This window comes from Takifugu flavidus, chromosome 11 (genome assembly GCF_003711565.1).
Source record: "Takifugu flavidus isolate HTHZ2018 chromosome 11, ASM371156v2, whole genome shotgun sequence".
NCBI classification, from domain to species: Eukaryota; Metazoa; Chordata; class Actinopteri; order Tetraodontiformes; family Tetraodontidae; genus Takifugu; species Takifugu flavidus.
This window is the reverse complement of record NC_079530.1, coordinates 5217439-5233971: the sequence shown is the minus strand read 5'-3', so window position 1 is coordinate 5233971 and position 16533 is coordinate 5217439. Positions and strand designations below refer to the sequence as shown.

Sequence of the window (16533 nt, the reverse complement as noted above, 5' to 3'; positions counted from 1 at the left end):
CAATTAACACTAAAGTCTCAGCTCTGCTTTGATGTTTCATTTGAATTCTTCAGTCAAGGTTTTGGAACGTTAACATGATCCAAAAAAATCCTAACTTGTTTTAAAATGATGCAGTTTGCTTAAGTGTGCGTGTGTGTGTGCTGGGGGGTCAAATGTCAGACGCTGTTGTGTAAAAATGCCCAGATGATCTTGACATAAGGGAATTTAAAAGAGGAAGTTTGGTGGCCCTTTAAAAGCAGCGGTGCCGTCGCCCCCATGTCAGTTGGCCTTTGACACCCATAACATCAAAGCCATGAGTCGCCTGCTGCTGCTGCTGCTGCTGCCCGGAGCACTAGGAACACTGGGAGGCACCAGGAAAGGTAACACTTCACCAAAGCAGCTTCAATACTACAACCAACAGCAGAACACGTTAAGGCGTTTCAGCAGGTTCAAATGTGTTGAAGATGTTTTAGTAGAATCAGTTTTTAACATTCTCCACGATTGTGATCAATGTTTGGTTTCTTCAGTTCTGATCAACATTCTCAGATCTGATCAATGTTCTCCTCAGATCTGGCCATGTTGGCTCCACCGACCAACGTGAGGTTTGACTCTGTGGACTATAAAAACATCCTTTGCTGGTCTCCACCTGCCAACAGCTCCTCACTGCTTTACTACGTCCAGTGGAAAATGTGAGATTTGACACACTTTTATGTCCCGCCCGTCTGTTCGCCCGTCTGTCCATCTATCTGTCAGCGAACGAGTCAGTCCTGCAGTGGTTGGATGGAAAAGACGCTATGACCATTCCCTTCTCTTCATCTCGTTTGTGTGTAGTTATGGGGACCCTCAGTGGCTGGATGTGAGCAGCTGTCAGGGGACTCTGAAGCTTCAGTGTGACCTCAGTAACGTGACCTCTGCTCCCAGAGAGTGGTACTACGCCAGAGTGCGTTCCTCCTCCCAGACCTCCAGCAGATCAGCCTGGTCCCTCTCCCCGAGGTTCAGCCCACGCTGGGACAGTGAGTGACTCCTCCTGCTCAGACGATCTAAACGCACATGCACAAACTAACGAGCTCCTCTCACACTGCAGCCAAACTCAGCCCCCCCGTCCTGAGGCTGAACGTCACAGAGAAAAGGATTATGGTCCGCGTGAAGCCTCCCACACCGCACATCCGCAAGATGTTCAGACGCCTGCAGTACAAGATCTACCTCATCCACCCCAGTGGAGAGGAGGTACACACACACACACACACACACCACACAGACACACACACACACTCAAACACTGTCTTCTTCTCCTCAGGAGCTCTTCATCGTGGACTGCTGCCCCGGCAAACTCACCCTTCACCTCAAACACAAGCAGAAGTACTGCATCCAGGCTCAGACCAGGATCTTCCTCCAGGCCAAGATCAGCGCTCGCAGCCCCCCCACTTGTGTCACCACCTTCTGATGAAGCAGGTACGCGCCATGGTCTTGCATAGTGGAGACCTGAGCTGGTTCCTCGGACCAGGTTTCTTTGTCTTTCTCCCGAACGCTGCTGTGAGCGTCAGTGTCGGGGGTGAAAAAGAACTTTGCCCCCACAAAAGACCTCAAAGTGAGGAGTCAAGTTTCAGCTGTGTGTGTGTTGGAGGTGTGTGACCCGAGGTGATGAGACAGAAACAGGGAGGGGAAATGAAACTCCCGCAGGGAGAAACTGCACAAGCTTCTCCACAATCATCAGAATGTCTGTGTAGCTGCTTTAAAACATGACATCAGACTGATCTTCTCTCTGCTTATCCCACAGTTCCATGTGGCTTTACTGGATCTTTTCTGCTCAGCTACCCTGACAGCTGGAAAAAAGTTACACACTTTAATGTGACTGAAGCTCTGATGTGATGTTTGTCCTCCTGAAACTGCACATGCCCGCAAAGATTTTACTTGTAATATGATCAAAGGGGCTTCAGAATCATTCCTCTGGTCCCCTCTCATCTCCAACGTGATACTATTTTTTTTATTTTCCTCTCCACATTATTAAACATCATGTGCGCGGGTGTTCAGTCATTAAAACACTTAAATTGAAAGTGCTTAAATCTGCTGACAGCATGCTTATATTGTTAATGGAACCCTTCATAGGATTCAGAAGTATATACATATCGTGTCACGCGCACTTGTACCACAAATAAACCAGATAACCTGATTTTGCCTCATTCCAATAACTTGACATTTACCGCCATCGGCCACTAGGGGGTCTCGTTCGCAATAAAATTGTCAGCCAATAGCAGCAGGAAGAAATCTGCAGTCATCCACAGTTTTGATTTCAGCTTTATTCAAATTGTAAATAAACTTGATATTCTTGATCAAAAGGATGTGGAGAAAGAAATACTGTGATAATGACCAAAAAATAAAAATCAGTTGTGATGACAGAAGCGTTCAGAGATTTAAAGGAAGTGGCCCTATGACAGGAAGTTTGATGGGAGGGTGGAGGTGGAGGTCTTCCCTGCTGCAATTCATCTATAGCAGCTACTTGACTTTTCTGGTTTTTGGTCCTGAAAACAAAAAAAAGGCCTATGTGCTGGAAGAGTTTGGTCCCACAGAGATGCCCGACCACAAACTGGAGGAAAGTGGAATGTTTGTTCAAGGCACCTAAATCTGTTAATCACGAGCCAACGAGGTTTTGTAACTGACAAATTGCAATTACATTTTAAAGGGAATGTACAGTGAAAGAGGGTATTTACAGTTGTTTTTTTTCCCAATTAGAAAAAAGGTAAAATTGCAGTTTTGAAAGCCAGGTGATGCTTTACGATTTAGAGATGTGCGCGCTTCAAACGCCCTTTAGCCCTTCATATTAACTAATGAAGTGCCAGGATTCAGAGGTATTTTAGTTTTATAGTATTGTGCAGCTTTAAAGGTTGAGATATGATATCATCCAGCTTGGTTTAACCAACCAATGATAGAAACACCCATGACATAACAACAACACAAGGAATTTAGTCCAACATAATGAAAGTTGAAAAGTGTAATTTGTTCTTAAGATAAATTTATCTTGTGGCCAATGGTTGGGCAGTAAAGTGGCAGGACCTTCCCCTCGGGGGTGTAAAAGAGTAAAGACTCATCATCTTCAGGGCATCCGGGGAGGAAACCCACCAGCACCATAACTCTGATCTAGTCCTGTCGCCAACACTGAGAAAACAACTTCAACGTGATACAAAAGAAGCGAGACCCCATTCACACAACAGCGTTTTCGGGTGAAAACTCAAAGCATTTGTTCCATTTCCACTGGAACGCCTAAAACTGGAGCAAAAATGGGCTCCAGAGAGGAGGGTTTCCCCAACGTCACCGCATCCGTTTTGTGTAAATGGGGTCTGAGAATGCATATAAAGAAATATTTACAACAGGGATTTTTTTGTTCAACATTTTAAGGGTTCTCGCATGCATGATTAAAAAAAAATCTAAAAGCTTGATCACATTTATAACTGACATGGAATAAACATCCTGTCCGTCACTAAGGTAAGATCGAGTCTCTTCATATTAAATTACCTATAAAAATATATATATAAATAAAAAGGTGAAGGTATTGTGTTGTGAAAGCTGCAGCAGCGGTCAACGTTTAGCTGCACCGACAGAATGGGGGTGGGTTCAATGGGGGCTCTGCTCGGGCTTCAGAATCATGCTTCAGTTACTCTCTAGAACCCTGGAAACACTATGTTCTAGACCTAAAACAAACCCGGGTTCTACGTTATACAGGATAATAAGGCAGCCTGGTTCTAAACCCTCCAGGAGTTTTAGGCCACCGTCCAGCCTGGATGTTCTACAACACTCTTAGATGGAGCTCATCTTCAAGACAAGAACTCCTTCTCCAGCTCAAACACTGACGGTCGTGCAGGAGAACTCTGAATGCGACAGAGTGGCACCGTGCAGTCCCGTTTCTGGCCCTCTGTGTCCATGTCCAGGAGGGAGCAGCCCTCCGAGGACAGAACCATACTCAGGTTTTGTGCCGTTCTCTCTCCAGAGTAGTGGCCCAGCGAGTAGCTCTTGTTGCGACCTCTCAACAGGGCCCAGGCGTGGGGCTTGGCCCGGAATGACACTGGTCGTGGTCTGGACAACCCCTCCCCGCCTGAGACCTTGTCTGGTGCTCTGTCCTTGTCCTGCTTCTTCTGTGTGGCTGGAGTGGGCTGACCATTGGCTGGAAACAGGTGCCAAAGTGTTAAAATACCACAAAACCTGAGAAGAAAACCAACATTGTTTTGACACAAGATGACTCACTGTTGTGGTATTTCTTCCTGCGCAGGCGTGTTCCTGTGTTGTGGTTGGTCAGCTCCTGCATCTGACTTTGGGTTTGCATTGTGGTCCTTGTGGCATCGATGGTTGTCTTGGAGCTGAGTCCCTCCGTACAGGCTCCTGAGCCGACCCTGACCGGCTCCGTGTGTTGACTGAGGACGACTGGGCTGACCATCCCAGGGCCGTTGTCTGAAAGACAGGCTTCAGACTGTAGGAGACACTTGGTGGAGTTACACTCTATGATGGCTGACATGGAGATCAGATTAACGGGCTGGGCGGAGCCCTGGTGGTTTGACGACGCCTCGTCTTTGCGGGAGCGACCGCCTGGCGGCGAGGTGCTGCGGCGGAATCGAGTGGCGCGCTGAAACAGGCCTTCTTTCTTCTTCTTCTCTTTCTCCTCGCGTGGTGACTCACAGTCGTCTCCAGGGGTGATTGGGTTTTTCAGAGCCTCTCTGATGTCGTACCCGAGCACCACTGAAGCCAGCAGAGAGCCGCAGCCGTACAGCACCGAGTCGGTCTTCCGTCGAGCCGACGCCCGCTTCAGGCTGTTGGTGGGGGTGTGCTGAGGTGTGGTGGAGGTCGATGAGGTGGACGTGGTGGTCGAGGGGTCGTCTGTTATCTCCGATTGGCCGCCCTGACCTCCTGCTCCGACCCCGCAGTCTCCCGCTCCCCCGGGGCTCTGAGGCTCGTCCCTCCACAGAGGTAGATCGATGTACACCTGGTTGGGGAACTTGAGCTGCTTTGGCTTGGAGCTGCTGTCAGGACTTTCCTGGGACACAGTCTCATCTTTACCGGCACTTGCTGAAAGACAAAATGGGGAAATCTAAAATGAAGCCTCCTCTTATCAAATATCAACAATTACCGGTCAAAAGTGTTGCAATGATTTAAAATTTCACCTTGTTCTGCAAACAGGGCAGCGAGGGGAACAGATTTCTGTGACTTGACCAGGCTGGTGGACCAGGGGTTACTGCCGTCCGACAGAGGACGAACTCTGAAAATAAAAACGTGATACTGAGCTTCAGAAGAGTCAGTTCTACTCAGCGACTGATTAGAGATAAAGTCTACCTCTCTACAGCAGCGGGCCTCTCTTTAGTCTGCACTGAACTGGGTCCCCAGGTCCTTCCCTTCTTCTTTATTCCTTTCTTCACGTCGTCAAACTCCTCTGGCCTGTAGAGGGAGCTGCGGCCCCACGTGCGGTTGCTCTCGTCCTGAGTGACTGTTAATGAAGAACTCGATCTCAAACCACTGCAGTGATAGGATTTGTGTGCTGCAAGTGAGCCGCATTATTGGCAGCATATCTGTGAGAGTCCGGCTGTAATCTTTCATTAGGTCAGACAGAATAAGAACACGTTCAGCTGGTTTCTGTTCCCTACAGGTTGGAAGCCCACCAGTCTGCTCTGATAATAGAGACATTTTCATTTCATTAGGAAAAGTTAAAAATGAAGTCTTACTGACATTAACGGAGTCTGTTGGAGGAATGTTAAGTCACAACCTATAGATCAACAACCCCACGAACAGAAACACAGGTGTGGAGCAGCCCAGAGGTGCAGACGAGTCAGGATCAGGACGATGTCAGAACCTGGCAATACGGATGGACAAACCCAAAGTCTTGCCCAAAATCTGTGAATACTGTTGCAAAACAACCAACTGGGCCTTGATGGTTGTCCCTCAAAGCACCAGTGTCTCTAGTGCGACCTGACATCCAGCAGCACCAGGGTAGCCATAGCTCACCTTTACTGTTGTGCCAGCTGTTGGCTGACCTGTTCACTGATCAGGTCACTGGTCTGGCCTTAATTACGCGCACATTTGGATCAAATATTCTGCATGTCATGTTTATATTGTATTTTGCCCAGAGAAAAGTAAAATCGACATGTATTTCAAACGGCTTTTTTGAAAAATCAACTACAAATTTCTTTCTCAGCAGTGAATAGACGGTCCAAGTCTGGGTGTGAGAGCCTGGGCGCTCCTCACTCACAACTACGGGACCACTGGGTTGCTGCCGTCAGACAATAGGCTCATGTTGACATTGTAAATCGGTTAAGGCCTCTCAGAAGCAAGACCAGGCTTCAATCTTATATCTCAAATAGCATCTGAAGGACTAAAGGAAACAAAGGTCTTCAACTTTAACCTGCATTTCTATACAGTAAAGCCCTATTTGTTAACAGTTGATTCAAGTTGAGGTAACATTAAAGGCTTTTGATGGCCTTAAATATAACTATGGTGATACATTTATTCTCTTTTGATCCAACTCTCACAATTAAATTTCTTAGGTTGTTGCATTATTACTTGACTCCCTGCATCCGTCCAGTCACCAGAGCGTAAGTCTGCAACCATCTTTGTCAGGCATCACGTCGGGATCCACTGGGAAATACTTTCATAGGAATTCATAGTTATTGCAGAGTCACTGGTGCACGACTAACAGAGTTCTACTGTTCAAACAACTGTCTGACGGCTTCTGTTCGGGGGCTTTGGCTCAGCTCATCACTGTAAACAATATTGTCCCAGCGTTCCCAGTTTTTAAATTCTCAGACAATGTGATGAAGTATATACTGACAGAGGAGGAAGAGAACGGCAGACCTCACATGCCAAATATTTCAATATGAAAAACTGCGGACATACGCTGGATGGCTCTCAGGCGGGGAATGAGGGTGGGACTGCTGGGAGGAGAGGAGCTGTTGCTGTGGAGGCTTCGTCTCTTGTCCATGGAGGGTGAAGCCTGAACTGTGATCTTATGCTGGAAGTCTGCAGAGCGAAATGTGCAGATGGGTTAGAAAATGATGACAACCTCAGATCTGTCAGAGACTTTAAAACACGTTTCCCTGACGACAGGTTCAACAGTACAAATGTATCACTAGAAGGCAGAAGCTCTTCATTGCGCTTAGGTGCTATCTCTCACCGGAGGGCAGGCTGATGCGGTTTCCATCCTTGAGTTTAAGTCGCGAACGTTTGAATTTGCCTTTCCTCTTCTTCACGTTAGGCTTGTCTTTGTTGAGCTGAAAAATGAGGATGTTGAGCTCCCGCTCCAGCACGTCGATCTCGCGCTCAGCCAGCTGCTGCTCCCGCCGCTTCAGCAGCTCCTCCTGTGACTTCTGCTGCAGGGCAGCGCGCGTCAGCTCCTCTTCTCTGGAACGAAGCTCCTGGAAGAAGCAGGTTCATAGACATAATTCAATCGCGTTGACAAACCACAATACAGCAGATGCTGACTCTACAATAATGCCACTGCAGAAAATATTGACCAAAGCCCTGAACACAGGTAAGGTCCTGCTCATAGGTACCAGAACTGGGGTGTTTTCTGGGTCTAAACATTAATAACATACAGCTGGTGAAATGTATCCAGGGTCAACTCAGATATTCATATAGTAAACATAAACATGATAAACACTCTCTAAACATTCTATCGACCGTCAGCAGTGTCCTGTAGTATCTTTAGTACTTCAGAGGACAAATTGTAGTTTACCCCCCCCCCCTCAATTTTCTCACATTCACAGCATCGTAATTAGGATCTGAACTGGATGACGTCCGCAAAGCTGCTTTACGGTCAAGCTCCTTCAGCCACTCACTGAGAAACAGAAAAGGGTGGGACCTTGGCATGCAAGAAATCCTGTTTCATTTATTAATTTTTCCATTAAGTTTTACATTCTAAATGTTTTATAGCCTAAAATAAAATGGTTAAAACTGAAAACAGACATCAGTTTGCGGACATCTTTCAGCAGGGAGCACCGGTCTCTGCCTCACGCAATGATTCAACAGATTGTATAAACTCTAATTAATCCTCTCGTTAAGACAGCAGTGGGAGACTTTTACAAGCAGCAGATTAAAGTCTTAACGGGGGCTAAAGTACCTCAATAATAATGTTTGGGTAAATGTGTGATTAATCAGGAAGAAATCAATAATGTTTGCATGTGAATGCTGAACTTTTACATGTATGAAAATGTGTGGGAGCATGGACAACATACAGGCTGCATACAGGACAAACCTCTGCAGCCCCCCACTCACTCTTACCTTCTCTTTGGTCCTGAGCTCGTCAAACATTTCCTGGATCTCCACACGCCAGTCGTCCTGCATGCTGTGGAAAGAGTCCTGGGGCATGGTGGCCATCACCGCCTCCTCAATGGCTGACAACTGCTCCAGGATGCAGGAAAAAGATGGACGCACATGGGGGTCCTGGTCCCAACACTCTGGAGACACATATAAGAGCATGAAGCCCCTCTGACAGATTGACCGAACCAAACATTTACTTTGGCATCTGTGTGACTTTACCCTCCATGAGCTTGGCAAAAGGTTCGGGGCAGGTGGAGGGGATTGGTAGGGTTAATTTATTGACAGCCACACCATAAGCTACAGCCAGACCGTCTATCCCACGATACGGCACCTCCCCAGTTAGCAACTCCCACAGCAGGACACCATAGCTGGAGGGTGGAATGGAATGGAAAGAGAGAAACAGGAAACAATATATTTTAAAAGTGTTTTTAGGCAAACATGACAAATGGGATGTTTTGTTCTGGGCTTTCATTGTACCCCCAGACGTCGCTGCCTTTGGAGAAGAGAGATGACTTGATGACTTCAGGAGCCATCCAGGAGTAGGTGCCTGCAGCTGACATTTTGGTGGTTTTGTGCCACTCCCTGGCCAGCCCAAAATCTGTGATCTTCAAGGTCTTCCTGCCAATGTCGTCATTCTCAATCTTTTCAAGTAACAAAACTGAAGAGAGACATGAAAGGTTGCACGTTAGAGAAAACAAGAGGTAAATCAATAAAAAAAACTGCTGAAAGTGTGTCAATAATGGATGGGTATTTAACAGAAGAGTGAAAGAAAAGAGAGGATATACAGAAAAAGGGTTGAGGAAAGACAAACATGAAAGTAAAGGGACGATAGTTGATAGTCAGCAGGGCCAAGAGAGGTATGCAGGTCATTTATTACTATAGAAACAGAAGGCTGACAGCACCACAAAGAGCTTGTCCTCCGGTCCTAAAACTGTTTAATACATTAAAGACAACCAGAAACCTCCACACCAGCCTGTAACCCAACACCTGACCCCAGAGCCCGGCCACAGCCCACCGACCTACGGAGACCTTCCAGTGCTTTCGAGTGGTTTAGAAACTCAAGTAAAATCCTGAAAATACGTAGGAGGTCCATTTGACAAAGCAGACAACATCGGGTTTAGAGTATTTGTAATACAAACAGCAGATGAAACAGCAAAGATTCACCAGATCACTTTGTACCAATCGGCCAAGTTCTCTTCACATTAAAAACTGTCCCATGCGGTTATTTACACACAGTAAATGACTGCAGGTCAAAGCAAACAGATGCTTTCAGCTGTGTTGGTTCAGGTTCAGCTGAGACACAAAGTCAAGGCTTTATGTGGATTCAAACTCGCAACACTTCATTTTTGGCACATAAACAATCACTGCCTTATCACTCACGACCTTGGACTTACTCCTACACACACACACACACCCCTACAGGATAATGCATTACCACAAAGACCACAGAAACTGGTGTTTACAGAATTAAAGCTAAACTAAACCACTTTTCCTCTCGCTTATGGTCTGTATATCATCCCTGCAGTACGAATTAGGCCTGACATACTCTACACATCACAACAGATATCATTATTATATCAAGTGCAAATCAATCTGCATTTCAATGCAATGTACATTCACCTGCTGCAGAAACTACTGTACAGAAACTCAGGGATACGTTACAGGCAACTTTAGAGATTCATTTTGTTTTATTTTCTATCTTTTTTAACTATAGAATACATTTATAATTCCGAACTCAATATTTTATGCTGTTATATTCCCAGTAACTCCAGTGGTTGGTCCATGACAGGGGTACTGGTGCCATTACTGGCCTGGGGGCAGCAGATACTCTACAGAGAGCAACAATAGGAATTCCATTACAAACAGGTTCCATAAAGCTGATACACTGCTGCTTCCTGCTGCCTTTTAGTGATTCCACAGATTCCTCCCAGCAGACTCTACAGGTTCCCCACAGGTTACTATCAACTGGGAAAACAGTGGATGAAAAAAACAAACATATTTTCTAGGTGGCTACATGATACTGACAGGTCCATCCTTCAGAATTGTTCTGATAAAACAGCTATTTGCCTACTTCTGTGCTATAAATGTTACAACATGAAACGGTGTTGCAACAAAGTGTGGGTGTGTGTAGGTGTCAGGCTGAATAAGTTTAGACAAAATTGAGATAACAGCAATAAATGAGAAAAAACTGGAAAAGGGTTGGTTTGCAGTACAATGAGCCGGAAGCTGTAGCACATATAATTTTTTTACATTTGTTTACCATTTCACAGATGATGCACCTCTTTTTAATTTTTCCACATGACCTTTTGACCTTCCTCTCTTTCATTTTGTAATCTACAGAACATTTATGATACTATGTAAATAGTGTGAATGGAAGCATATACTGAGTGCTGATTTTTGATGGTTGTAATTTAAGAAAAAAAACCAAACAGCATATTTGGAATGCTGCTAATGGAAATGCTAACTACGTTTATATAGCACTACCTCCTAATGTCAGTGACACTTATAACAGCTTAGAAATCAGGGTTAACGTGTTATGTGTGCCCCTGTTGCCTTCACCCAGTCTGGATTTCTCACTCTTTTGAAAAGAAGAAGTTTTGAAGCAGACAACAGTGCAGCGCAACTGGAGATGAATATTGCTCTGGGGCAGACCCCACCCTCCGTCCAACCCCCCCTTCCTTTAAATCCCCTTTCCAAAAGTGGATCTGCAGGCAGACCCATCCTTCACGGTATAACAGTGGGAAGATCAGACATGATGCAGCTGCCTTCAAAGATGGTCCCACGCTTCTTACCGTTGCTTTCTCTCCCTCGAGGTATAAAGAAAAAAGAACTGAGGGTAAACTTTTTTAAAGTTAAAAATAACCACAAAAGACTAACATTTCTAAAGCATTTTTGGAAAAGTTGTGGGATTTACCACAGTGGAGCTGCAGATTTAAGCTTCTGCTTAAATAAAATGGACTATTTTTCTCAAAAGACTTAATAACCTGCGTGATTCCTACAGCACCAAGTGTGTGTTTTGCTAATAACAGTGTCACAGGAGGAATTGATGCAGTCCGGTTCACTTCTATGAGATTTCCTGTAGTAAACAGACAACAGCTCGATCTCTCCCCACTGAAATGAAGGCGACCTCAGGCTTTGTACTGGGTGGAAAAGGGATCGGGGCCAAATCCATCTACCCTGCTCAAGTCTCTTCTTCTTTGTTTGCTGAATGAAGTGATAAGGAGTCCAATTAAAACATGGCAGATGGTTAAGGAGTGCAGTTTTACAGTATTAACATTTATCAGAGAGCCTGGGATCCACACAGGCCGATTCAGGAGCAGCTCTTCTCAGCTGTGAACCTTTTTCCTTTTCACCCTGCCCTGCAACAATAGGTGCAGTCAGGGAGAGGTCATAAAAAACAGAGTGAAAGCATCTCCACTCCTCCTCTCTCCCCTCTGCCCATTCTCTTGTCAGGAAAAAAGACAAGCAGTAACTGTCTGTGTGTCACCGGGGGTATTTGTGGAGAGCCTGAGAAAAGCTGCCCTGCAAGACCAAGTCGAGCTTTGTTAACTCTTCCTCTGTGAAAAGAACAAGACAACAAACAAATTACAGGAAAAATGATTCTCTCGTTCTTCATGAGAATCAGAACAGCACTGACACGAAAAATGCTGTTGTTTGTTCCTCAAACGGAGTTTCAATTGTGTTGGAACATACATTCCTGTCATACGTCTCGCACCATCCTGTGAAACTGTGAAGCAGACAGGAGCTGAGCGCTGGCTCACACCCAGGTTTCAGTGGGAGTTCCTTCACTCATCTTCAGTTAACTGATGCTAAGCCTGAGACGCATGTTAGTGTCGGGCTGAAGGAGTTCAAATGTAAAAACCTAAAGGCCCAGAGAGGATGTGAATCACGTCTGCAGTTTTCTGGACACGTTTCCAGAAGTTAGCCAACAGGCTGTAGGCTCTGACTCGATTTCCAGCAGAAAACTAGCTGCTGTGACAGCAGGTAGAGATACTGAGATCACTGAGCTGGACAAACTGAAAGACAGAAAACACTGTCTGCTTAGAGCCAACCCCCGTGCATCCAACAAAACACAGTGTATTTATGTATAGAACTACGACACTGGTTTTGTTGGGGGTGAAAACTGTTGCAAAACTCTGCCATGAAAGGCAAGTTGTTTTAACTCAGTCAAAATGAGCAAATGTATAGTTTTTAAGTGGACGCACACTTTAGCTATAGGAACAATGATAGCTATAATTTCAGTTATCTTTTAAAGTTTAAAATGCCTCAAAAAGGTAGACATGGAGCATAATAAAGTGCATGTGGGAGCAAAGAGGAACAAAGAAGGGAAGGTAAGTAAGGGAAACTAAGAAGGGAAACCCCCTCAGTACCGCTGCTCTCTGGGAGATTAAATATGAACGGAACAAAACAAAACGAGGGCTTTGAGACCCTCCGAGTCCTCGCCATTCTTCTGGCCACAGTAGCCTAGCAACCACTGCTTGACCAGTCCATTGTGCAAACGTATGTTAAGCTTTTATCCCTCATTAGCAACATTCCTCTCTGCAGGCTGGGATTTTACAGATTAGATTGGAAAACACAAAAGAGTTTGGACAAATTGTGCTGACTTCCAGCATATTACTTTCAGGCTAATCATTGATCAAATAGCTGTATGTTTGTCCGTGTTGAGCATGTTTCCCCTGCAGCTTGATCAATGACAGGTTGAGCATCTGTGAAGACGGCCATGTTTAGTAAGTTTAGCTGTTTAGCTAGTTGCTTATAATGCTGGACAGATTGCAGCTTAACAAACATTTGCAGTGACGCATCAATTTTCTTGGTCCCTGAGCTGATAATTCTCTTCACTTCATCATGTGACACACAAAACAAAGACACAACAGCTGATGAAAACATTTGCTCCGATGAATTATTAATTCGGATTTTTACACAGATAAAAACAGAAGACACCGCTGGAGGTCGTTTGTCAACAGGGTAGAGTACTCTGGACTCACTCGCCTGACTGTAAACACGCAACGCTGCTTACTTAATTCAGATAAAACCCTTTAAATGACTCTTTTGATCAGATTATGATCAATTTCCTGCAACTTCTTTGGTCTTCTGGAGAGCAAAAATTAAAAGTGTTGGTCTTTGGTTGTAACTTTTCTAAAATCCTGCTTGTGTGCAGGTTACACAGAACCTGTAGAATAAACACACTGACTGGAAGTCACAACACTCGGAGGACTTTGTTTGCACAAGTCCACCTTGTCCAAATATCCAATAAGCTCAGAGCCTCCAAACAGCAGTTATGTCCCGACTTTCAAGTGGCCCTATAATTACAGAAAGTTTTGCTTCTTAAATGAAACAGTCAGGCTCTTTAGACCGACCACATGGGCTTTTAATAGTTAATAAATGTGTTTACGGTGTGCAGGCTGTTTGGGTGTAGCCTCTCACAGCCTGAAGAACAGTTAACAGTCAGCTTAAAATCTGCAGAACCCCAGAGTCACAATACAGCATGAAGTCAGGGACAAACACGGTGGTCTCATATTGCACACAGCTGAGTTTAAAGGGGGGCTATGACTCATGGACTACTGTTTCTGCTTTGTACCGTCCAGTAATTATTAAATCTCCAAAAAAAGAGAAACTAGCCTGATATCACAGCATCTCCACAAACCATGATCACCATCCCAGTAAGTTATTCTGAGGTGAATCTTCAAATATCAGTGTTAATTCACATAAACATTATCATCTGACAAAACAGAACGATAATTCCCATGAGTCTTTATAAGTGAATGCTATTGGGAATTAGCATAATCGTGAGCTAAATGGCATCTCTATCTGAGTTAATGTTACCCTCTGACCTCTGGTATTAGCTCTGCTTAGACAAGCACATGGCCCGACAGTGTGGACTGAGTGTGTCTGCTGATGTGTTTGGTAAATCACTGACTTTATTTAAACAGCATTTCAGCCTGAAGTGCAGAGAGGGCTGGGGGGGAGTTTGTGTGTCTTTTTAAAAGGATGGGGGAGCAGCCCAGCTGAGCAAACTCTGCCTTTATTTCACATCCTCTTGACACTATCCCCACCATGTCTTCCAGTGTAAAAGCTTGAGATGCTCATGTGATGTTGACGTCACACGTTATGAGTAATAGCAAAACTTTAAGGGATTTTTAAAGCGTGGGTTCAATAGATTCTGCATTAAGGGTTGAAACTCAAGCAGGCAAAAAGAGATTTTTGCAGCCAGACGCGCCGCGGAGCACCATCCAGTCGTAAATGGGCTACCTCCACACACAAGCGCACACACACTCTTACTGTTGCTAGACTTCAGGTCGCGGTGGATGATGGACACCACCGCCTCCTCGTGCAGGTACTGCATCCCTCTTGCGATCTGCACGGCCCAGTTGACCAGGATGTGTGGAGGTATGCGCCTTCCGGTCAACGCCCGATTCAGGGTCCCGCCTCGTGCGTACTCCATGACTAGGCACAGGTTGGGCTCTTCCAAACACACACCTTCCAGTTTGATGATATTGGGGTGTTGCAACATGGAGAAAAGTTTAGCTTCTTGTTTAACACTGCTGGCGGTGGCCGTTATGTCCTCGTCTGGATCCTGTCTGGCCGCCTTAACGGCGACCTCTTGGTCTGTCCACGTGCCCCTGTAAACTTTGCCAAATCCCCCCACGCCGATGATTTCCTCTAGCACCAGTTCACTGAAAGGGATCTGGACGGGCGAGCCCGGGACCCGCTCCGCAACACCCACCGAGCCAGTGGTCGTGGGGAGGCGGTATATAGCGGGCTGGTAGGTGACATAGTTGGAGGGGAAAATCCCAACTCGGTGGTGAATTTTACCTGTCCACCATCCCTCGTCGCCGGAGATCGCTGCATCCTTGGAGAGGACCTCCACCACGTCCCCGCGTCTAAGGCTGAGCTCGTCCTCGCCGCTTGCGTCGTAGTCATACGCGGCTGTCCAGAGGGACCGAGTGGGGCACAGCGGGGCAGAATGAGCCCAGGAACGGACCGCCGGCGTATCTGCCCAAACATGTTCCCCTAATCCACCGCTGCCCGACCGCCCCTCACCGTTTGGGAAAGCGGCCTGCGAGACATTCATTTCTCGGTGGCCGTAGCGTCACCATAGGATGCAGAGCTTCAGGAGCAAAATCAGAAAAAAAAACTTCAAAACAAAGACGGGTAACTTTCTGAGGTCCACATGGTTTCGTAAACGTGCGTAACTCTGGCGAGCGGACTGAGCTCCACCGCAGTGTCCAAAGTCCTTTCGGGGAGAGAACGTCTAAAGCCCCATAACGTTCTCCACGTTGGGTCAGGAACCAGCCAGCGAGGCTACTGTTGGCACAGTCGTTGCACAGCTCTTGCACGTCCGAAAAAAATAATAAAAATTAGGTTGATAGATGATAAAAAGTAGTTTAAAAAGTCGAAGCTCCGGCAGAGAACAGCTAAAGCGGGCAGGCTAAAGTTAGCTTTCTTCCAGTGATGCTAGTGATCAAGTTGTCGCAGGTGCCGCAGGAGGTGCACCTGCGTCGGCCGGTGCAAAACTGCTACCGCGGTCCGTTAAAAGACTCAGATCTGTCGAAGAATCTCATCTCACGACAATACTCCGAAATCGAAAGGGCATTCGCGGAGTTGCGGACTTTTAAAGAGAATTTCATCAGTATTAGCCAGCGGGTTAGCTTAGCATAGGTCGACTATCTCTGCAGTTGGGAAAGTTTCTCCGCTCAAGCTTCAACATCGATAATTCCCAAGTTTGTTCCTCCACAGAAACAGCCGACGCGAGGACGCGTATAAAAGACAGCAATCATCCTGCGAATCACCGCGGGCGTCCACCAATAAAACCTACGATTAAAAAATATAAAATCCGACCAACTTCATCAAAACAACCCCCTGTCGCCGTCGTCGGCAGGCGAAGCTGGACCGGGCAGTGGCTGCTGCCAGGATCCGGGGACGGTGCCACTGCTCGCCGCTGACTCTGCTGCCCTCTGATTGGTGCGCTGCCGCACACGTGATAGGCGCAACAGCGGGGGGAGGGGGGAGGAGCTACTATTGGAATGTGTGAGGAGAGCAGCGCGCGCCTTCAGGGAAATTACGGTAATAGTGAAACCATGCCTGGAAAAGCGCACATGCAGGGCAACAAGGGAAAACATTATTGCTGGTTTAGCAGTGTGTGTATCCACGTGCACAAATAATAGCTTAGTTAACCGTAATGGCTTAAAATGTAAAACCAAATTAAAAAAAAAAAACACGAATCTGCACACATGCACTGTGTCCCAGAAATAATACCGACAG

General features: G+C 46.1%; 2 protein-coding genes across 2 annotated transcripts; one reads left to right on the top strand and one right to left on the bottom strand.

Moving 5' to 3' along the window:
• Positions 1-72: 72 nt before the first annotated feature.
• On the top strand, positions 73-2149 carry il22ra2 (interleukin 22 receptor, alpha 2). Its single transcript, XM_057046960.1, has 6 exons — positions 73-359; positions 548-668; positions 811-992; positions 1064-1206; positions 1277-1431; positions 1757-2149. The coding sequence occupies exons 1-5, from the start codon at positions 293-295 to the stop codon at positions 1421-1423; spliced, it is 660 nt and encodes a 219-aa protein (XP_056902940.1). The 5' UTR covers positions 73-292; the 3' UTR covers positions 1424-1431; positions 1757-2149.
• Positions 2150-2258: 109 nt separating this feature from the next.
• On the bottom strand, positions 2259-16202 carry map3k21 (mitogen-activated protein kinase kinase kinase 21). The gene is made up of 10 exons (XM_057046958.1): positions 14551-16202; positions 8749-8929; positions 8491-8639; positions 8233-8408; positions 7127-7367; positions 6850-6972; positions 5296-5446; positions 5127-5221; positions 4216-5031; positions 2259-4135 (listed from the first exon to the last, which is right to left on the bottom strand). The coding sequence occupies exons 1-10, from the start codon at positions 15341-15343 to the stop codon at positions 3789-3791; spliced, it is 3072 nt and encodes a 1023-aa protein (XP_056902938.1). The 5' UTR covers positions 15344-16202; the 3' UTR covers positions 2259-3788.
• Positions 16203-16533: the final 331 nt, after the last annotated feature.

Excerpts from the sequence above, each read along its gene's own strand:
- il22ra2 (XM_057046960.1), top strand. The coding sequence starts at position 293 with ATGAGTCGCCTGCTGCTGCTGCTGCTGCTGCCCGGAGCACTAGGAACA. Across the intron at positions 360-547 it reads ACTGGGAGGCACCAGGAAAG|ATCTGGCCATGTTGGCTCCA; the intron begins GTAACACTTCAC and ends TGTTCTCCTCAG. Across the intron at positions 669-810 it reads TACTACGTCCAGTGGAAAAT|TTATGGGGACCCTCAGTGGC; the intron begins GTGAGATTTGAC and ends GTTTGTGTGTAG.
- map3k21 (XM_057046958.1), bottom strand. The coding sequence starts at position 15,343 with ATGAATGTCTCGCAGGCCGCTTTCCCAAACGGTGAGGGGCGGTCGGGC. Across the intron at positions 6,973-7,126 it reads CCGCATCAGCCTGCCCTCCG|ACTTCCAGCATAAGATCACA; the intron begins GTGAGAGATAGC and ends TTCGCTCTGCAG. Across the intron at positions 5,032-5,126 it reads TGCCCTGTTTGCAGAACAAG|CAAGTGCCGGTAAAGATGAG; the intron begins GTGAAATTTTAA and ends TTTGTCTTTCAG.